At 39.1% G+C, this 22,462-nt stretch overlaps 3 protein-coding genes across 3 annotated transcripts in view; 1 reads left to right on the top strand and 2 right to left on the bottom strand.

Annotated features, from left to right (window-relative positions):
- The window catches only part of LOC140946241 (leucine-rich repeat-containing protein 9-like), a 36,940-nt gene extending 28,997 nt beyond the window's left edge, over positions 1-7,943 (bottom strand). The window contains exons 1-7 of the mRNA XM_073395335.1: positions 7,739-7,943; positions 6,328-6,399; positions 3,779-4,000; positions 3,155-3,295; positions 2,144-2,207; positions 1,547-1,617; positions 671-853 (exon numbers count right to left, since the gene is read on the bottom strand). Of these exons, the coding sequence (XP_073251436.1) occupies positions 671-853; positions 1,547-1,617; positions 2,144-2,207; positions 3,155-3,295; positions 3,779-4,000; positions 6,328-6,399; positions 7,739-7,810 (825 nt within the window). The 5' untranslated portion in view covers positions 7,811-7,943. The remainder of the gene's footprint in view (positions 1-670; positions 854-1,546; positions 1,618-2,143; positions 2,208-3,154; positions 3,296-3,778; positions 4,001-6,327; positions 6,400-7,738) is intronic.
- A 98-nt stretch (positions 7,944-8,041) lies between these two features.
- Positions 8,042-13,135, top strand: LOC140946447 (enoyl-CoA hydratase EchA19-like). The gene is made up of 3 exons (XM_073395571.1): positions 8,042-8,416; positions 11,555-11,699; positions 12,484-13,135. Exons 1-3 carry the CDS (start codon positions 8,063-8,065, stop codon positions 12,870-12,872), a joined length of 888 nt encoding a protein of 295 aa, XP_073251672.1. The 5' UTR covers positions 8,042-8,062; the 3' UTR covers positions 12,873-13,135.
- Positions 13,136-17,359: 4,224 nt separating this feature from the next.
- The window catches only part of LOC140945207 (uncharacterized), an 11,774-nt gene continuing 6,671 nt past the window's right edge, over positions 17,360-22,462 (bottom strand). The window contains exons 6-8 of the mRNA XM_073394258.1: positions 22,193-22,299; positions 20,881-20,994; positions 17,360-18,875 (exon numbers count right to left, since the gene is read on the bottom strand). Coding sequence (XP_073250359.1) covers positions 17,462-18,875; positions 20,881-20,994; positions 22,193-22,299 — 1,635 coding nt within the window. The 3' untranslated portion in view covers positions 17,360-17,461. The remainder of the gene's footprint in view (positions 18,876-20,880; positions 20,995-22,192; positions 22,300-22,462) is intronic.

Genomic DNA, 22,462 nt, shown 5'->3' with positions numbered 1-22,462 from the left:
AGCAATAGGTTTAAATTGGCAAAACAACAACTCAGCACGTGCATCACGCTTTTTTGTACATTTCTTTACCGTCACTGCACGACTACAACGTGAAAATGTCTAATTTCACGTTTTGTGGAGTACGTGAACTCAAGACAACGCCGACTTTTTTTTCTTTTCCTGAACTTCGATACAGTCTTTTATAACTCAACTCCAGAATAAAATTGCTAAAATTTGACGAACGACATGGAATAAGCGCTATAAAGTTTAAAGCAGCGCGACATCACTTTTTAACCGACGTTTTCGCAGCCGTCGCCGTCGTTGCTGCTTAAGCTCCCTATTAATATTAAGACCGGGGGTGGGGTGGGGGGCACTTGAGGAACGTTTGGGTAGAGGTCATGTGTGTCACCGAGGCCTTGGAACCCTGACCCTGATTGATTTTCTTTAGCTAAAAGAAAAATTGTTGGTAATTTTTTAAACTAACCTGACAAAAAGATTTTATGGAAAAAAAATCATTGCTACCACATGCATGTAGACTGCTCATTGCCAAAGTTCACACGCTTTTAATGGCCTCTGGTCCCTTGCCTAGGGAGACTTTTTTCAGCGTTTTCTTACAAATCAAGTTGCCAGCTCCGAAATTTTAGGCGCCAGATGGTCGCAACTTGGAGGATTGATTTAGTCAGAAACTAACCTCTGCTAGATCTTTGAGTGTTTTGTTTTCCACACTGTATGAGTCAACCCTACTTAGCTGTGGCAAGTGATAGAGCAGATGAGTGGAGTAGTTACACAACAATGCTACAGGGTTTGGTCCATACACCGGATCCTTTAGGCTTAATGACTCCAGACAGGGTAGACGCGAAAGGTTTGTCAGATCCTATACAATTTAAAAACAACATGAGACAGGTCTTTACCTGGTAAAGGGAAATTTGTATTATTATTTAGGTCATTCTTCTAAGACCTAGTCTGCTGCACAGCCAGTTTTAGTGTCGTCACGCAACGGTCCTCCCTTTGTGGGGAGGAGCGTTGTGTGACGACACTAAAAACAGCTGTGTAGTAGACTATCTAAGACCTGGATAATTTATTTGTTAGTTGAACATGAAATTAGAATATTACAAAACAGTAGAGCATCTATATAACGAAGGGCCAAGATACCCACAAAATATGTTTGCTATAACAAGGTTTGTTATATTGAGGTTCTTATCCATATATTTTGCTTTTGCTGGGGCGAAGAAAGTCGTTTGTTATGCCGAGGACATCGCTATAAAGAGGTTCATGTAATCGAGATTTCACTGTTGAAAATTTGGCTGGAAAATTTGCAAGTAACACTATCTTCAATATGTGATATCATTTTTCAAGGTAATATTATATTCCAGGTCTATGGTATATTACCCTGCAAGCAGTGATTTCTCCAGGTCGGACGCTACGTAATGAAGGAGAAAAGGCACTGCAAGCAACCGTTTGCCTCTTTGATCGAGCCGCCATCCAGTACCATGGACGAGTAAATTAACTTTGAACGAGTTAAGACTCCTTAAAAACAAGTTAAGGCTGACAAGACAATAAACTGTACCTTCAATGATGCAATGCAATTTGCAGAAAGGTCTAACGTCTTAAGGTTTAAATTTCCACTGAGAGAATTTCCTGCAGAAAAGCAGAACTGTTTAAGAGTTTTTTTAAACTGCACCAAAGCTTATTTTACACTGAATCAGTGAAACAATACCCACACAGCTACATATGTATATGTTACAGCTCAAAATTAAATTCAGGTCTACCAACATTTTTTAATCTGGGTGGATTCTCAATTTCCTTTGTCTCCTAGCCCTAACTATTCATGAATTAGGGCTAGGAGACAAAGAAAATTGAGAATCAACTTGGGTTAAAAAAATTGAACCTGATTTTAATATTATTATGACCTGTAACATATATACATCATCAGTCTATTGATTAAGAGATAAAATTACTATGACATTATCTTCAGTAAGTTGCCCTTTTTTATTAAACCTTTAAGAGTGATCAGCATCAAATTTCTCTTGATATTTTATCAACTTCTCCCCACTACTTCTGTAAGAAATGAATGGGGGCAACAAATGAGAATTCAAATTTTGATCTTAGAGTTTAAAGGGTTAAAAAGTACTGTTACCAGTTTTGGAGAGTTGGAACCACTCACCTATTTTTGTTATTCTGTTTGCAGCCAAGTTTAAGTCTAGAAGATAGAGAAGCCCGTCTAATCCCTGCATCATGAAAAGACTTTGAGTTATGATGAGGAAGGATAGATGAGGCGAGGCCAATTACCAGCACTTAAGTCACAGCCTACTGTTATTAATGACATGACAGGGTGCAAAGAAAATCAGTTTTACAGCTAGCATGCACTAGCCTGAAAGTCATTTGGACTGGCCTAAAAAAAAGATTTGATGCACGAGCATGATGAATAATTAATTAATAACTAATAATTAATTAATAATTACAACATTAGTTAATCAATTAATAATTATTGCTTTATAAATTCGTTTTAGTCAGCCATGATTTAACAAAAGCTTTAGGAGCCTTACTTTTACCCGAAGATTGATCGTGAACGGATCACACAACCTCTAGTATGAAATGAAATGTAGTGTTATTAACATATTATGCTTGTTTTCATACTTGTTTTGACAGATTTCACTTTGTCAGATGAACTTAAAATGGCTTTTGGTCGGCTCATGTGAATTTATAAGGAATTTGAAATTTGTGTTAAAGTACTTCTGAACAGTTATTCCAAAAAACTTCACTTGCCTGTTGGCCAAGTTAAGAACAGAATTTTTTTTTAATAGCATAATAGCAAAATCCATTATCCCCAGGGTTATAGACATGATTGTCTTTGCACGCTGCATGATTATCTGAACCAAGCTTTTACCCAGGTGGCCAACCAGCCATCCAGTGGACAGACACTTTTTAGGAGAAAATAAATAAATAAAAAGCACATCTTGTTGATTCTCAGTCAGTGATTTCAAACACCCCGATTGGTGGATGGCCATTTACCAATTCTTGGCTAAAAGCTTGATCTGAACTAGTCTGGATGAGCAAGAGTAGGTTGAACTAACAACATGCACATCATCAACATACCCTCACTTGATGAGCTTAACTATAACTGGTGTAAATAATCTGAAAGTTACATTTTATTAATGGTTACTGGCTATGTTACCTCTATTTCAATGATTCTGTTATTATTGAGCCACAAGACACTCAGCTGATCCAGATGTGAAATATTCTCTATTTTTGAAATCCTATTGTCATACAACAACAGTTTTCTTAACTGTTTACACTCACTGAGACCAGAAATTTTCTGTTGAGAAAAAAAAATATTGTTATAAACCGGGGGGTGGGGGGGAGGAGGGAGTGTCGAGGTTGGGAGTAGAAGAGAAAAGCAGTTGGCATCCAACACTTTACTGGTTTCCCTGTTTTCCCTAGTACTCATCAATAAGATAGGCCTGACTAAAAAAAAAAAGTGTTAATGCATTTCATCCGAGGAGATCTACCAGGGTCAAACACTCCACCAGTTACTGACTCGTTTCCAGTTCTCTCTCAGTCTACTATTAATATTAGGGAGCTTTAGATTTGAGGACTAGAATGAGTATGAGTACAAGATTTAACTTAAAGTTTTTGCATGTGTTCTCAAAAAAAGACACCCAGGAAAGCTTGGTTTACCTTTTTTTCACCAAAAAAGTTAGTGCAGTTATTTAAACCAGACCAGAATACTGAAAAGTCATCCCATGAAGAGGGGGCAGGGGGACATATAGTGTACAGTGTCCTACAAAAATTGACTTACAGACAGCTTGCTTTCTGACACACATAACTCGGTTAAGTTTGGTAAACATTCCAGATTCTCTAGCATTGTAATCTGCTGACCCATCAGAGTGAGGCTCTGTAGGCTTGGAAAGTTCTCCATGCCAATTATCTTTGGAAAGCCTGAGAAGAACATCTCCAAGGATTTGACATTTTTTCCTGATCCTTTCTGTAACTTTTCAAACTTGACTCCATTTACAGTGCACTATAGACAAAAGAAATGAGCTGGATAACTGGCCACTGGGTTACTAAAGGATTTCTAACCTATGCAATGTCAAGGCTGTGCTCTGGGAAAAATTGACTTGGGGGCCAGCAGTACCCTAAAATTATGAAATCTAGGGTACCCAGCATAATGATTTCTATGAAAAAACTAAGATTATTATTTTTTCTAGTCCCCTGGGAGAGTCAAGTACCAGGGGCAATTGGGCAGTGCTAGAGCAAAGTCTTAAATGCACATAACAGCACAAATTTTAAATCATTAGCCATACTCTGAAAGCAGACCTAGTTTCTACAGGGTTCATACAAAAAATTGCAACCATTTTTTAAGTTTTTTTCAAGGACTTTTCAAAGACAACATTTGACTTTCAAGGACCACCTACCAGCAATGTTACCTCACAGATAGTGCAAAAATGGACATAACCAGTCCATTCTGACTAAATAGGACTTTAAAAGCCTTGAACTGTTTGCTCCATCAACCTTCTCTACATTTTTAAGTTCACCTGATTAATTGATAGTTAATAGAGAGGAGAAGTGTGACATCACATTACCATGGTAGCACTGTCTCTGGATGACAACAAAACCAACAACGACGGCAACAAATAAAATAAATAAATAAAATAAATAAATAATGATTTGGAGGTAGCACGTTATACATCCACAAAGTGGTTCTTCATCTACCTGATTCCTGATCTAATTGGAATTTGGAAATGTTGGTTTTTGAGGCCTGGGGAAAACCGGAGTACCGCGGAAAAACCTGTTGGAGTAAAGGAGAGAACCAACAACAAACTCAACCCACATATGATGTCGATTTGAACCTGGACCACTTTGGTGGGAGGCGAGCGCTCTCACCACTGCGCCATCCCTTGCTCCCCGCAGCAAGCAGAGAGGTGGAAAATATGGTTATATTGACAAATAACAACTTTGCACGTACAAAACGTTATTTCGTACATTTCTTTGCGGTCATTGCACCACTACGACATGAAACTTCCTAATTTCATGAGCTTGCTTTATGGAGTAGGTGTACACAACACAAAAATTGCCAAATTAAATGAAATTAAATAAGATTGGTGAAGTTTGAAATAGTGCAAATAGACTTTTAAGTGACTTTATTAGTTTGTTGTCATCCAAAAATTTTGCTACCATGGCAACATGACAAAACGACTTCTCCTCTCATTCTTGCATAAAACAAAAAATGCTTTATGTACATAGCTATGACTTATATTGTGTCTCAGACAACCAAAAGGCATTAAAAATCACTTTTTAGGCCTCTACATTCAAAGTTGAAGAAAAGTCAAGGACTTGCACAGAAATTTAAAGACTTTTCAAGGAAAAATGCAATTCAAGGACTCCCTCTAAAATTCAAGGATTTTACAAGACTGTGCAAACCCTGTTCTATCAGCATAATCCAGTGAGTCTTAATTTATTTCCTAACTGAACGCAGGGTTCCATAATGGTACTCCCATATCTAAGCCAAGACAGCTTGAATATCCTTCAAAAGGAAGTTTTTTTACCACCTAATCGGGACACAGCCAAACTCCTCTCTAACTTTAATTCAACAGATGTTTTAAAATTGAAAAATAGGATTGTTGTCTAAGTCATGGTTACTGGCTAGACTCGCCACAAGTCAACCTCATGAGTTTCTAACCAAGTGGAGTGAGCTGTTAAGGCCACGAAGCGGCTGAGCAAGTGACAAAGTCACGAGAAGGACTTTTTTGAAAAGTCAATCTACTGACTGGCAAGAGGCTTAAAAAACTGTTGCGCACCAATCAATGGACTTAATGCTTTGCAGTGTGCAGGAAAATTCATTGTTTAGGGTTTCACTCTCTAGCATGATTATCAAGGCAGTTTTCTCATTTTCACAGCCCTTGTAGCCAGTTGTTTTCTTGCCTGTCTTCCCTGCCTGAAAATCCCTAATAATGCTCATTGTGTAGGTGGCTACTCCCCTTTGACTTTTCCACCGCAACCCAAGCAAATTCTACACAGTTCTCATCCCCACCCCTACCCCCAAAAATGTCTGAACTGTAGGCTCCAAGGAGTCACTGGCTGAAGTTAATGCTGCTGTATAAATGCTGTCATAACTTTTGATTATACTTAATGGTCCCTGATCTGTTGTGAAAGCCAAACCACTATTTCTTGTCTCACATCTTTTTTTTATCAAAGTTATTTAAAATGAATGTGAAATAAAATAAAGCAGTGCAACTGTAGTACAGTAGATTCACTTCTACAAATGTGCCTAACAACTATTGTCTTTGTGTGTATTTATTCGTATGCATTTATGTGGTGATATATCACAATGAAAACTTAATCATGTACCAGTTCTTCAAGGGAGCTTTTCGTGTGTTTCCTTTTTGATCTGGCTTTATTGACAGACTGAACTGCTTGTCTCTTCACAACATAAAAAAGAACAAAACAAACCAAAATACAAACATGAAAAAATAATAAAGTGAAACAAAAAGAAAAAAAGAAAAATGTTTATAGTATAGTTTGTCTACTTAAAATCTTAAAATTCCTAAAATGTCACAAAAGTGGACATAAAAAAAATATTATAATAAACTGTATATTTGCCAGCAAAATATCTTCTAAGTCCCAAATGAAAAACAGTCTGCTATAGATTCAGAATATACCAAAGTGGTAAGATTTAATGATTAACTGGTCATGATGGTTAGGTCAAGGCAAAATATTAAAATTAAAAAAATAACAAACAGATAAAAACACAAAAATAAAAGAAAAATGCAAACATAAAAGAAAAACTCACAAAGTAAAGATAAGAAAAAGAAATTATGACAGTGGTTTTTGCAGTCAGTCTGGCATCCCTATCCAGCTGTTATTAGGGTTGTTGTGTAATGTGCCTCCCCAAAAAGGGCATAATGTATTTTCTGCATGAGTGCCTCTCAGCTTGGATTTTCTGGTGCAGCTAGGCTTGATTACCAGCTGTTGTTCTGGACAAATAAGCCTGCCATCATCCCCCTGATTGAGAGTGACCAAAGACTGAACTCAGGAGTTGGCGGAAATCGGGCCTAGGTGCAACTATGTGACTTGCATACTCTTGCCTTCAAAGGCTTTAAAAGATGGAGTTGTGGCAAGGCTAGGTCTAAGGCTTGATCAGAGAACTATTGCTTTGCATAAGCGTACATGTTGGTTTTGATCTTCTCCTTTCACTGCTCTTTGCATTATGACATTGAAAGCGTATTAGGAGAAGAGGAATGCTTGAAAACTTTGTCTGAAGCTAGAAACCAGGATATCCTTGGTCAAGATCAAATGAAACGATCCCCAGGAATCTATAATCAAACCCCATTTGCAGCGCAGCCCTTGCTTGGCTGCAACCACCGGCACACTCTTCTGACAGTTTTCACGCTGAAAACTTCAATACATAAATCCATTCAAAACAGTGCAATAGAAAAACACATCAAAATTTACTCCGCTACGAAAACTCTAAAATAAATGGGCTTTCATTAATGATCACGTAAACTCGATGTTGACCAAAGTAATCTCAAGCTTTTTAAAAATTAATGTTCAATGTAATGAATTCAATCAGTTCCCTGCAGTTACTATCGACTGATCTTTCAACAACCGAAAACAAAGCACTATTTATGAAAAGAAAACCCCAAATAAGAAAAAAACCTAAAAAAGTTGAGAACAATAAGAGAACAGAGATCAAACCACAATCGATCACTGTAAAACTGCTAAAAATTGGAAGTTACAACTACTGACAACTACAACTTACCAGTTCTCTCAAAGATTCTTCGTCCTCGTCCGAAGACGAACTCTCAGATTTTTCTTCTTTAGCGCTTATCATTTCGCCATCGTAACCACATTCATTAACGAGGCAGTAAACTTTTTTATGAGCGTAGATTTTGTGTTTGAAGTAAATTGGCGCGCTCCAATGTACACGCCGCCATGTTTTCTCGAAGACTCAAATTCGAACGCTGTGATTGGCCAACAGTTGCTCTAGAAACTCAGCTCGTCCCAGCTTACCACTACCAAAAAGGGGCCACACTTGAAGTAGGTGAGTGGAGAGCCCGAGAGAGGTGTTGTGTTTCGATCGAAAATGGCGCTCTCATTGTTATTTCGGCAGGCCAGGCTCCGAGCTTTGAAGATTCCACTTGCTTTGGCCTCCGCAAGGAGATTCGAAAGCACTCTTGTCGAGACTGAAGAAGATGGCAAGATCTTTTTTGTTTCGATAGCTCGTCCCGAGAAGCGAAATGCGGTGAACGCAGAGACTGCTAAACAACTTTCAGAAGCGTTTCGCGCTTTTGAGAATCACGATGAATGTTCAGTGGCCGTCTTCTTTGGTAAAGGTGGCTCATTTTGCGCTGGTTATGACCTTCAAGAATTGTCAGAGAGGGATCCGGAAAAATTCTTAAAATCAGTGCCTCCGGTCGGAGAAGGTGATGCACCCATGGTAAGTAAAGTTTCGCGAAAAGTTCAAGCTTTTTCAGAGAATCGAAAACAAGCTTGCAGAGCATTCACGTTTGACTTCCACAAAAGTTATGGGATTAAAGTTTTTGTACCTTTTTTACTGCTTTTTCTTTCGCCCATAATTCTGTTTATCGTTGCAATTGCATATGTTTGCCCTTTGATGGGCCATCGTGCTTTTTTGCACGTCAAGTCCCATGTACAGTTGTGTTTTGATAACCCAACGCACGTGCACGACACGCGCGCGTGTCGTGAATCGCTTTTTTCCTGAGCAGGATGTGACTTTTATTGGCTTATTTCCGGTGAAAAGAGAAGCATGCTGTGCAGGTATTTTGATCGACGACTCATCATGTTCATGAAAACGTGCATGTGGCATTGGTTGGTGAACAAATGTTTACTGCATTCTCAGCAGGAAATTGATTAATTTTTATTGTTATGAAATGCAGGAAAATCCAAACTGGTGGTCAGTTACCTGCAAAATAAATCTAAAGATTCCTGTTTGGAAAGTAAACAGAACATGGTGTGTTGGGTAATTCCAGTGGAAAATTTTCCAGATCAGTGGAATTACCCAACTTCAAGAAATTTTGCTAAGTTTGCAGAGCTGTAGGAAACGTGACGTTCAAATGGGCGATTGCAGAAAATATCCTCACCATACCATGGATGGCTTCTATATTTTAGCGTTAATTTAAAAATTGCAAAATTGCCACTGTTCAAAAGGATCGACTTTACAATTTTTAAATTAACATAAAGTAACTACGCTGTCCAGGGATTTTAATCTTTATTCCATATTTAACACCCCCCCCCCCCCCCTTGCCCTCAGAATTTCCAAAATGTGTTATCTTGCCATGCCCTCCGAATTCCATAATCATTAACGCCCCCTCCTATTCGGATTTTCCATTTTTTCGTCAAACCCTTGACGAAAAAATTCACTGAGAATTTGTGGAGTCTTAATGACTGCCAGAAATTCTAGAATGAAACTTTAATAAAAATAAAAGTGTTCAACCTTGTTCCCAGGGTTCTCTCCTACCTGCCCTATGGAGCGAGAGAGAGAGAGAGACCCTGGAAAACGCTGGTCACGTGGCTCCAGAACAAAATTATTTCTGAGGGAGGAGTCCTTTGTCTCACATTTTTTTGTCTGGTTTATTGGCGACGTTCATGTAATATATCAAACATGAGATGCAGTGTTTCATCACCAGATGAAACACCGAGAAGAGAGTTGAAAATACGACGCGCAGCGGAGTATTTTTGACGAACTTCGAGGTGTTTCATCTGGTGATGAAACACTGTGTCGAATGTTTGATACTTCTTCTCAAACAAAATCATTTTTGAAGGAGAAATTAAGGATGCAAATACTAAGCAGTGTTTCATCCGATTTCCAAACACTCATTAAACATTAATTTCCTTTGTATTTTCTTAATGAATTATTAATGAGTTTGAGAAGCAGTGATCACAACCAGATAGATTTGACTACAACTATAACTGAAACTAAAGGAAATTTCTGCCTAAACAAAACTATCAGATAAACAAGTGAATTACCAGAGAAGGAATAAAAAACTACCATTGTCGCTGGTTTAACCGATGACACCAATCGCTAAAAATCTACGATCTTTTCGGAGTTATACACAAGCGAGTTCATTTTTTGAAGGTAAAATCCCTGTATGTTGAACTTGTATATTAAAAGTTTCAATGTTTGTCTGACAGCGGCTGGTAATCGGGCCAAATAAACCTACACCATTTGCGGTCTTAGGGGTTCGTCGTGACAAAACCCCGGGACAAAACATGACAGTTACTTGAGAGCAAGAAATTCAGTTAATACATTTACGATCAAAGTAATATTTTAGATCTAGTGACTTCACGTAAAGTTATAGCCTAAAATGTCAGCATTTTCCACCCCCTAACCTCTGTCATGATGCGGCAAAAGAAAAGTTGTAAATAAATCAAAGATAAAAATAATTTCATATACCAACACGACATGTAAGCTGATGTAAGACAACAGGAAATAGTATAAACAGAGACAAAACAGACAACATAACCTTCCAAGCGAAAGGCTTTCTTGTTTATGGCCAATATGAAAACTTTATTTAAAAACACATGTGGCTTAGTGATTTCTAAAAATCCTCTAAAGCATACCTAAACATCCAGAAAATTAATAAGGAACAATAAACGGTTGGCAGTTGTGCAAGCCATATCATATGGTATTTTTTAACAAAGAAGCTTACGGCTATCCTGAGAATTATAAAAGACGACAAAAAATGCAAAAACACAGAGCCTTGGCAAAAAATATTTTCTTTCAAGATTCTCTTTACCTCTTTCCATTTGAACAATAGCTAACAATCAGCCTGACTGTCCGAGCGGCATAGTCTCTCTTCCTGTTGCTTCGAGGCAGTTCGAGGTCGCGGGTGAGGACAGCAACGCTTGATACATTTTTTCAGCGCCTTGCATAATAATAGTCTTGAAAACAGATACAGATACTGTACATTTGTTTTCTAAAGTGGCCTCCACAACATATAAACGGCAATTCAAATCTAGTGTGTTTCAGTATGAATATTACTGCCAGGATACCTAAATTATTTTTGACTGCACAAACGGTGAATCCTCCGCCATTTCCGCCGCATGTGCCAAATGAAAGCATCACTGATAAATGTCCTATTTATATACATCCAGATATTCTGCAGGAAGTTACGCTTTTGCTGTCAAAGGACTTTGTGCATTATTTTCCGCCTTCAAGTTCGGGTCAGGTACACAGTTTGATGGCTGCACTGACCTGTCTCTCTGACCTCTGTAGAGACAAATCTCACACTTACCTGCCCCTCCCCCAAATCATTTGTTTGTAATCTCCCAGATTCTGGGAGACATGTGACCAGCGTTTTCCAGGGTCTCTCTCTCTCTCTTGCTCCATAGGGCGGGTAGGAGAGAACCCTGGGAACGAGGTTGAAAAGTGTTCTCCTTATCACTGTTCAACAGATGTAACCTACATTAACATTATTTTTTCCATTCATGTCAGAGTTTTTCCCCAGAAACTCCATCCTTGCTTCCTTTTTACTCCTTAAGCAAACCCACTTGCCCCTCCTTCATCCATGGACCCTCCATGTTTAATAATCTCTCCCTCTCTCCATGTTTTAAGGGCCCTTCCCGACTGAAACTGAGCAAGCCAGTTATTGGGGCAATAGAGGGGCATGCAGTCGCTGGTGGAATGGAGCTGGCTTTGATTTGTGATCTCAGAGTGGCTGCAGAAAATACTGTCATGGGAATATTTAACAGGAGATTTGGTAATACTTTTTATATAAAATGTTGCTAAAAAAGCAAAGTTTCTTATTGTGAGAAAATAAATCACTGTTATGATCATTACCATTATCACCTCGCATGGCAGTAAATTTATACCTCATTGCTACTTATTTTTGCTTTAATAGGGCCATTTATACCAGGAAAAATAAGACGCGTCTTAAATAAGACGCGAACTTTCCGTATAAACGGCACATTTGGTCTAAAATAAGACGTGGCTTAGCTAAGACGCGTCTTATTAGATAAAACATGCTCGTATAAATGGTACAGTTCGCATCTTATTTAAGACGCGTCTTATGTAAGACACATCTTATTTTTCCTCGTATAAATGGCCCTAATGTTGCAAAAATGCAGGAGACAAAATTCTATGAGTCTTAATTCATAATTTGACTGGAAAATTGTGCCATAAGGAATTGTGCAACAAGGTAGTGTTTTCATAAATGGGGCTACGAAACGGTAACAAAAAATTAAACAGGTTTTAAACTAAATGTTTTGGGAAAAAATTTGCCTTTTTTGCTACAAAGAACAACAGAAATTAAGTTCCAGGATAAATGGATTTTAGGAAAGGAGAATACATGTAGAAAGGGTATCAAATTTTACCTCATTAATTTTTTTGAAGTACTATTCCCACATATATTTTATTATTTTAGTGTTCCCTATTATCAATCACCAAAACGATTATCTACTAGGTAATAACATATGGGGACAACTAAATTTTCCAAAAGGACCCTTAGTTCTACAAACAATAAAATTAGTTCTATACAACTTCAGGTGTCCCACTCCTGGATGGAGGAACTGCCAGGTTACCATACATTGTTGGCCTGTCACGTGCTTTGGACCTCATCATGACTGGGCGGCCTGTGAGTGCTCAAGAAGCCTACAGTATGGGTCTGGTCAACCGAGTAGTCCCTAACGGAAAAGCTCTAGATGAGGCCATTAAACTTGCGAAACTCATCGCACGTTTCCCACAAGAGTCGCTGATTACTGAGCGCAAGTCTGTTTATTACTCTGTGTTCAATGCAGAGTCGTTTTACGATGCACTGTCATACGAGCACTCTAAGGGTGTTAAAGTCCAGACAATTAAAGATTCTATTAAAGGCGCTAAAGAGTTTTTAGAAGGGAAAGGCCGAAAGGGGTCTTTTGATGATTATCTCGATTAGTTAATTTGGAGGAATGTCTTAATCAAGCAAGCTCCATGACTTAAGGATTCTAGAACCAGTGGGTGCTACTCAGCAACATTTTTTACATGGGAAGGCTCTGCCCCAACGTCTAATCCCTTACTCTTTTATAAAATTATACCATTTTTTGACAGAACACAAATACTCCCATTGAAAAAAAAAAGATTGGTACATCTCACACATACCTGTAGAGATCTACAGCTTGTCATTTTCATGTAGTGTGAGTAAGGAGCATCTGTTTTCAAGACAAATTTTAATTAAAGACAGGCTTCTGTTAAAGGCTTTATGAAACTTAGTGACAAATTTCCTAACCCTTTCAAATACCTGAATTCTGTTAAGGTACCCACTTTGGGCGAAGCTTCCCCATAGAGGCTATTATGTGCCTCCACCCTTGATTAAAGATAAGTAGTGTAAAGAGAGATGGTGAGATACAGGCAGCAAAGAGCTGTTACAAGGTGAGCTAAAGTTTATCAGCAAAGTGCAGTTGTCAGGCTTACCCCCATTTTCATCTAACTTTTATTTTATCTTGAACAATAACAAACCATATTTTAAAAAAAATGCAATGAAATGTTTATCTTGACAACTAAAAAAGATAAAAACAATGCAATGAGTCATTGTTAGCTCTTTCTTAGTTACAAGGGTGTGCTCTGATTATTGTTCAAAGTTCAAATGCATGGTATACAGCATTATTAACAAGCAAAAGTAACTCCTTAGAGCCCTAGGCATTTCTAGAGCACAGCCCCAAGTACATCTATGACTGAGTTTCAAGACTCTTGCATGACTTTTCTAAAAGGTACTCGAGAGTGTGATAAGATTTGGGGATGTCACTAAGTTTTCAAGTAGGGGAAATCAATTAAAGTGGAAGCTCTCATAAGCTGACAACCTCGAGACACCAAAAGGGTGCTTGTAACTGGAGCTGTCTATGTATGGGAATGTAAAAAGTACAGTGTTTGTGTGGGAGTTGAGAAAAATGAGGTTTTGTGAAGGTGGCCATAAGTAGAGCTGTCTGCTTATGAAAGTGTCTGTGAGGAGACTTTTCACTCTAACTAGGGATCTCTTTTGGTTCTATTTTTCTTGTATTTTCTTAGGAACGTAGCCCAGGGTCACATCATTGTAACTGAGGGAAATCCCCAGCCCTTAATGACATCCCTGTTAAATATCCCTTGAGATATTTGTGATTTGCATAAAAACCAATGCACATGCTAAAGTTAATCATCCAGGAAACTTGTCCAAATAATTATACATGTTCGGTTATCGTTAATTTTTGTACAAAAGGCATCTACAGTGTAGTTCGTCAGTGGACACACATTTGGACAGATTGGACTGTTGGGAGATGAAAAAACAGTGAATAAAGCCAAAACTTCAACCCTCACAAGAATTTGAGTCTTTAATAGTTCTGCTTTAATAGTATAACGTGTCTCTGTTTCAAAGAGAGGCTAGGTGCAGAGCCGTTAATAGAAAAACGATTTTTTTTCTTGCTCTCATGCAAATAACTCATTTTCACAAGAAAGTTTTAGGCACTTACACCCAAATGAAGGTGAGAGTTTTTTGAACTTGGAAATGGCCTATTGAGAGTATAGAAGGGAAGAGTAACGTGGAGGGGAAGGGTAGGGATGCTGCCTTCTCCCCTTGCCCCTTCCCCCATTGTTTTCTAGTTTGAGCTCGGTTCAGCTTTCGCGCGGCTTTATCTCTTACTTATGAACCCCAAAAGGAAAAACTCAGAAATGTAAAATACCTACGCAGGCTACGTACTAAAAGTTACCTGCAATGACAGGAAGTTTTTGTAACATTTGGCATAAGTGATCATAAGTCTCCATGCCTTGTGGAGTAAAATACAGAATGATATACTTTTTCCGAGGCATACCCTTATTGATCCTTTTAAAATGTGTGAGATTTAAAACGCTATGTCATGCTATTTTCTCTCCAAAGAGTAACCGGTCAAGTCGGCCGAAATTTTAGGGTAATATGTCGCCATAATATATAGACTTAGTCAGCGCTGAAAGCGAAGCTGCCGACAATATTTATAGTCTGCTGAAACAAAATTTAAAATCGTGGAATGCTAAGCGGCGAAGGCAACGAGAACGGTGAAAAAACAATAGGTCTAATTAGCAAAAAAGCAACTTTGCACGCGCAGCACACTTTTTTGTATATTTCCTCGCCGTTGTTTTGCACGACTACATCGTGAAACTACCGGAAACTTCCTAGTTACACGTTTTGTACGTGTTCCTGTTTACTTTTTTTCACTGCCGCTCGTTTTCACCTTGATAGCCGCTAGCAATTCTCATTTTCTATCCACCGCTACAAAATTTTCATGTTGTTCTTCCAACAAAAAATGTCTCCTTTGTTTTTTATCTCCTGCTCCAGCTCTCTGTCGTTCTTTTTCTCGTTGAGCTTCGCTAACCTGTCGCCTACGTTCCCTTTTTCTCTGTCTTTCCCTATATTCCAAATTTGTGGACATGACAATTGATTTAAGCTTAATACTTTTTAGACAACACGGATACACAAACAATTTCCACTTTCCGTTTTCGTCTTTATTGACTCTTTTCTTTACAAGACGCGGGTGGCTATGCCAATTCCCGCCAAAATAACTTTGAGTTGCATTTGGGTTGCCATACTTGTTGATTGAGTTATTTTACATTGGTATGCCTGTGGCGCGGACGGACGGGCGGTCGGACGCACAGTCACGTGATTACCGAAATTTCTCGGATGGGTAGAATACCACATTTTCTTAGGTATGGGGCTACCCTCGTGGAGCTCCGCAAAAAAAAGTATCCCTAAACAATCAGAAACCACTGGGTAGTTTTGAATGTAATAAAAAAGTAACGAAAAAATAATATTCGGTGTAAGAAAACATAGCAATTCAACTTGTGAACAGAGAAGAAAGGAAAGAAAAAAAAAAGGAAAAAACGCAATTGAATAAGCAAAACGAGTCGAACAGTATAAAGCTTTTATTTACATTAACACACTAGGTGGTTTTTTACGCTAACTATTGACTAAAATACATAAAACCTGCCAAATTTGTCTTTACTGAGACTTCTATTTAACAGCATCGGAAGATCTCATACATCATTGCGGACACCGTACCCCTTTCACTGCCAAATGAAGCCAAAGGCAAATTCGACCAGATTTCTAAATTTCATTTTGTGAAATTTTGAAAAACAAATAGCATCATGTGTAAGTACAAACAGAGAGGTTTCATTTGAATGGTCACATCATAGGTTTTCGTCCGCAGACTCAAAAGTTAGAGTCACCTTACAAAACTCCATCAAACACCTTGGCAGTAAAAGGGGTACTACTTGTTTCTAGCTCCAGTTAACCTGAGCAACGACGACGACGACAGCAACGAGAACGGCAAAAAAGCAATGGGATTATAGGCTATGTTCACATTACACCAGACAGATTTTCGTTTATCCGGCATCGTGTGAACACCTATCCCGCGATATGTGACTCTCCACTTTAGAGATCGACACTGCGCAGCATCGCTCCGTTACAGAAATCGCGCCAAAATCACCGTTCTTATGTGTGAACAGAAGCGCTATCCGAAATGGTTTTCGTGTCGGTGCAAACGCCATCCAGTATAATGTGAACACTGCCTTAGATTAGCAAAACAATACTTGGCACATGCATCAGACGTTTTTTTGTACATGTCTTTGCCGTGGCTGCACGACGACGTGAACAGGTCTCACAAAAAGACAACGATTTTCTGATTCTTTATGTCAACTTAGATGCAGTCCTTTAAAATTCAACCCTATAAAAATTCCCCAACACTTGACAAATATACTTGCACGATATGGAGAAAGAGCGATGAATTTTGACACAACGTGAATTGACTTTTGAAGAGACGTTTTCCGCGTCACTGTCTTCGTCGTCGTTGCTTAAACTCCCCAATGTAAAGATCACTGGTCTTAATATTGCCGGTACCGAGCTTAGAATGAATACAACCTTTCACCACCTAGTTACACTAAAATCCTGAAGCAAACACGGTCACTAAATTGCTAACGTTACTTCCTAAAATACGCTATACAATGTAAAAAGGGCTAATGCACAAGCCTCATTTTTGTTACAAAAATATCTTTGGAACTAAAAAATAGGGCACCAACATATAACGAACACTTTGAAAACTCCATGAATATAATGACTGATAAATGCATGTACATGGACGAATGAATTGAAAAATTTAACTAAAGGCACTATCACATTGTTAACCTCTGGAGCATCAATAGAGACCTTTAGATTGGAGGACGAGAACGACTATACTAGAACGAGATTTGACTTAAAATTTCTTCGCGTATTCTCAAAACATGGACACCTCGGAAAGATTCGTTCTACTTTTTTTTCAGCAGAAAAGTTCGCACTGTTCTTTATTGAAGGAATTTAAGCCTTCTCCCGATAGCGAAATGAAAAAACTTCTAACAACTGACAACGTTTTTCCGTCACTACGACATTCTCGCGAAGATTCGTAGTAGAATGACGACAGCTATCACATTCTCCCACCAAAATGACGCTGGTTCACGCACTCGCACTACTAATCTCGTACTCGTAGTGGTACTCGTCTTAGAACCTAAAGGTCTCTAATTATTAGTCACAGACAACGGATTTTCCCGAAGAGAAGAGAAATTTCTTTTCCTTTCACGGAAACTGCCTTTCTTTTGACGTCGTAATTTCAATCTCAGGTTTCTATTCTGACCTGATGGCGAGGAAGGCTGCTTTGCCGTTTGCAAAAAGGTTTCAGTAATTGTAGTCTGTCTGGAAGGCAAGACTCTCTTAACAGATGGTGCTATATTTGCAGTTGTGTTCGTACCCACAGAACAGCACTCCTTGCTCTCATCCCTTCCATTATCTTCGTCTATCGCAAGTGGTTTCTTTCCATCTGCATCTGGTTTTTCTGGAACATGATTAAGGTTACTACTACTACTACTGACTGTTTCAATCTGCAAATCTTTGGGCGAGCTGTTAGTGACTTTAGGGCTTGAAGCCACCAAAACGGAGTGCAAAAATTTAGTCGGATTGCAACATGTCAACATGCACTTGCCAAACTTATCATTTCCATAAGGACAAGGTTTCCTTGGCGGTGTTATAACTTTGGTGATGAGACATGCATCGTCATCGCTTCCATCATGGTCTTCCTTGTTTCCACAATTTAGTAAGTTAACTTCTGACAACATTGCTTCTCTGTCAACGTCTTCACTCGAGTCTGCCTCTGCAGCTTTAACAGCCTCTGTAGACCTGCTCGCGCTGTTCAGTTTTCCCAGCTTTTGTTTTCTGGATTCAGGACTACTTACTCCTACACCATCAACGGTTACACTGGACTTAACACCAGTGTCACCTGTTTTTGAATTTCCTTCACAGTTTGGGTTCTCTGTAATAATCTTTAGATCATCTTCACTTGCTTGCGATGAACACTCTGAATCTGTGTCCTTTATAACAATCGCCTGGACCTCACCTCCAAAATTACCTGACTGTTTTTCCACAGTTTCTGTATACACAGCATCGGATAATGTAAGTAAGACATTAGGAAGCACCGATGCGGAGTGTAAACTATCCAAAAAATAACTGGCACAAGAACGGGAATTTTCGGAGAGGTATTCTTCAAGATTGCTGGGCCCTGCTTCGTTAGATGTTCCGGCAGACAGGCGACGACGCTTCCTCAAAGGCGATGCACCATCTCTAAAAGCTGTTTTGACACTGCTTCTCAACTGGATTTGTTCTTCTTGAGTGCACTTGAGCTCTGCAAGAGGGGCGTCATCGTCGGAGATGGTGCACACATTAACCTCACAGTCTTCTGTTGTAGAAGAACCCTCGCCTTCATCACTGGTGTAAGGATCCATGGAGCGGTCTCCCACCGGCCTTTGCCGGGTGCTGGAATAAGGCAAAGTATTACCGCAGGTATCACAGTGCCATTCCCCTGGGGATCTTTTCCAGTGTTGACACTTCAGGTGTGTTCCAAACTGGCCACATGAATCACACAAACGTATGCGCCACTTTCTACGACACAAAAGATGCCAAAATCAGGTTAAAAAACTGATATTTATGAACACTTATGCGATTATCCATACATCCTTCCCGCATTCCTGTAAACAAAGGCATCAATTCGAGGGTCGGGTGGACAAAACACAGTGATTTGTATGAAATTGTCTACCCGAGGAGCCTCGACCTCATTTCTTCATGCCTACTCACTGGAGCGGAATGCGGGAAAGGTCAATTGATCGTTTCGAGTATGCACATAGGACTGGATCAGAGCTGTGTCGAACTGCGGGACTGTTTTGAGGACGCTATTGCTTTTTTTATTGGCGAAAGCGCAGCCTCGAAATGGATAATAGAAACCTTGAAATTTGAAGACGAGGACGAAATTTGACTTGAAAGTTTTTTTTTCGCGTATTCTAAAAAAAAAGACACCCTGGAAAGCTTCATTTTACTTTATTTTCGCCAGAAAAGTTAACAAGGTTATTTGTATTGAAGGAGGTTAAGCAGTAGCATTTGATCACATGTTTCCGTGACTACAACATTTTCGCAAAAACCCTTAGTGGAGTAACGCGGATTAACGCGTTTTCCCGCCAAAATGACGCGCATTACTCCTAGTTCTCGTAGTCGTCCTCGTCTTAGAATCTTAAGGTCTCTCACGGCACAGCCAACCTTAGAGAAGTGCCTCTCTTAGTAGGGTGGCAAAAGAAAAATGTCTGAAGAACAAAATGGCCGGTTATGAAATCATTCATTTTAGGAGAGTACACTGTAGCGTATTACTATAAGATAAAACGCCGTGGTATTGGTAAATTTTTAGGTGTAAAGCGAGGAAAGAAGGCTGTATTCGAAGGCTAGTCTGTTAGAACGTATCTGAATTGCTTTATTTGCCTTGATTAGCCCTGCTGTTTACGGGCAGAGAAGTAAATAAATATTCGTTTTTAATGTTGAAATAAAACTATGTATTCTTCTAATTGGGTGCAGCGTATATTCGAGGGCAGCGTTTTTGGCTAATTTTGCTTTCATCTGCGGCGTTTAATCGAGCAAATGCGGTATCTACAGTTTGAAACAATACTCTAACATTAACATAGCTAGAGTTAAAAACAATGCATTAGAACAACAGTAATAAGGGATGTTTAAATTCGAGGACGATATTGCGTCTTCTCAAAAAATAGACACTCGGGAAATCTTCACCGTACCTTTTTTTCACCAGAAAAACCCGTGATAGAATGACGACAGCTATCACGCTTTCCCGCAAAAATGACGCTGGTTCACTCGCGCGTCCTTGTTAAGAATCTAAAAGTCTCTATAAAAGACCCTTCCACAGTTTTTAACTTTTGATAGGAACAAGTTAGGAAAAATCCGTAGACAACACTTGAAAGAGCGCCTTAAAATTAGTACAATTGCCAAGTTTGAAATAGACTGCGAGCAGTCTCTCTTTTTCTTCAGATTTAGTGAGAGCAGTGTACGCGCGCGGGAGCGGCGAAGTCGCGAGACAAGCGAAACGAGGGCGGCACCCTCTCCCGTCTCGCACCTTCAGTGACGCGCGTGGTCATTTGCGTGTCTTTAGATTCGAGGACGAGGACGACTCCGAGGACGATATCGCGTCTTCTCAAAAATAGACACTCGGGAAATCTTCACGGTTTTTTTTTCCACCAGAAAAATTAGCACGGATATTTTTATCGAAGGAGGTTCAGCCCCCTCCCGAAAGCAAAATGATAAAGCTTCTGACATTTGAGAACTTGCTCCCGCAGCTAAAACCCGTGGTAGAATGACGACGGCTATCACACTTTCCCGCAAAAATGACGCTGGTTCACGCGCGCGTCCTTGTTTAGAATCTAAAAGTCTCTATAAAAGACCCTTCCAGCTATACCTTCGTTAGTTTACTTTTCAACAAATCACATTCAAACTTGGCAGTTTAACTAATTTAAGGGCACGATTTTCTCCTACCTCGTCCGTGGAAAAAACCGTGGAAAGGTCTATTATCCTTCATACTAATGATCACTATAGGCAGCAAATAAATTATCTATACCCCGATCTTTGCTCATGTTCTCTGCCGTTTGGACAAATGCATTTTTCCGCATCACAGCGACTGTATTGAAACAGAAGATCAGCAAATGCATCACCTTTTTCCCAACTGGCATCCCTATAAATAAAGAAAGAAAAGGTAAAATTACATGCCACTAGCCTGTTAGTAATACTCAAGGCTACCAAAAAGCCTTTGCAGAAACCAAGGGATACTGGTTAGGAGAGGTGGAATGGTAGGCAGGGGTTTCAATAGGCACCGACGGCCGACGCTCATAGAAGCAACTAGTTTGAATAACTTTGTAAACAAAAAATATAATCATAAAATCTGAATGAAAACGTAATTATGATGTGCTTTCATAAAGGCCTACTGGTTTTACGTTATGCTTTATTCATGTGAAAGCTATATTTCAGTCAATTTTACACAGTTTTACGCAGAATTTGTTTACGTGCAAAAGTACGTAATTTAGTTTTCATCATTTGTTCATTGCTTGTAGTAATATATCATGTAACCGATAGATCGAAAGTTGAATGAAAGCTACATTTTATTGAATAAAAACACGCTCTTTTGTCCTCAAATTAGTCCCCAGAACGCTGAAAATCGCATTTTACAGGGGCCCCCAACGAGAATATAGTTCAAAACCACTTAAACATAGCACTGTTAAACGTATTTTAGTATTTAAACGGTAGATATAGGCATATTTTTATCCCCTAAAAATTTTTCATCTGTTCGGATTTCCTAGCTGAAAGCCTAGTGATCCGAAAATTATAGGGATCAAAACTTACCATTTCGAAAATTTCAGCCAGAAAAAAGGCTCCCGAAAATTCTAGGTGACCTTTTTAGGGTAAAAATCCGTTAAAAATAGGCAGTTATACCATTTTTTTGATGTTCGAAAATCATAGGAGAGGCAGGCAAGCAAGAAATTTTACAAAAAATGTTTCGAAAATTCTAGATCTAAAATCGTCTTCCGAACAGATTTTCTTCCGAAAATTGTCGTTGGGTGCCCCTGATTTTAGGGCTTTGAAATTTAAAAAATTTCTGGGGAAGCACGCCCCCAGACCTCTTGCCCTTGATAAAAGAGGACTAACGGCCCCTTGATGATACAGTCGGTTACTCTATTCAAACCTGCTGGCTACTTCAATCATTTTTTTAATTGAAACCCCTGTGTAGGATGCAGGAGAAGAGTGAGAAGGCGAGAGGCGTTCTCTCGCTCGCTCGCGAGTTGTCCTGCGGCTTGCTTTGCTCACCAGAGGCGCAGAGCCTATTCGCAGGCTATCCCCCAGAAACAAATGAAAAAAAAAATCTGGCAAAAGCTTACTGTTCTGGGATATAAATGCCCATCCTTTTCATTTCCTGTTGAAATAGCTCCATGTTGTTACAGACTGGACATCGGAAATAAAAGAGACCACTTGAATGTGCATGTCTCTGAAACCAAATATATCAGAAACATGTTATAAAAATTAATGAGGAAATCCAACACAGGAAAAGTCAAATTCTACGCTTCTTTTCTCATTTCCCATCTACTTAAAAAAAAAATGGTTGCTCTGGTTATGCAGAAATTTATCACCTCCTTTTTGTCAGTTGAACA

This window comes from Porites lutea, chromosome 8, assembly GCF_958299795.1.
Source record: "Porites lutea chromosome 8, jaPorLute2.1, whole genome shotgun sequence".
Classification (NCBI taxonomy): Eukaryota; Metazoa; Cnidaria; class Anthozoa; order Scleractinia; family Poritidae; genus Porites; species Porites lutea.
Note: the sequence above shows the minus strand (reverse complement) of the source record. Positions and strands in the feature narration are given on the sequence as shown.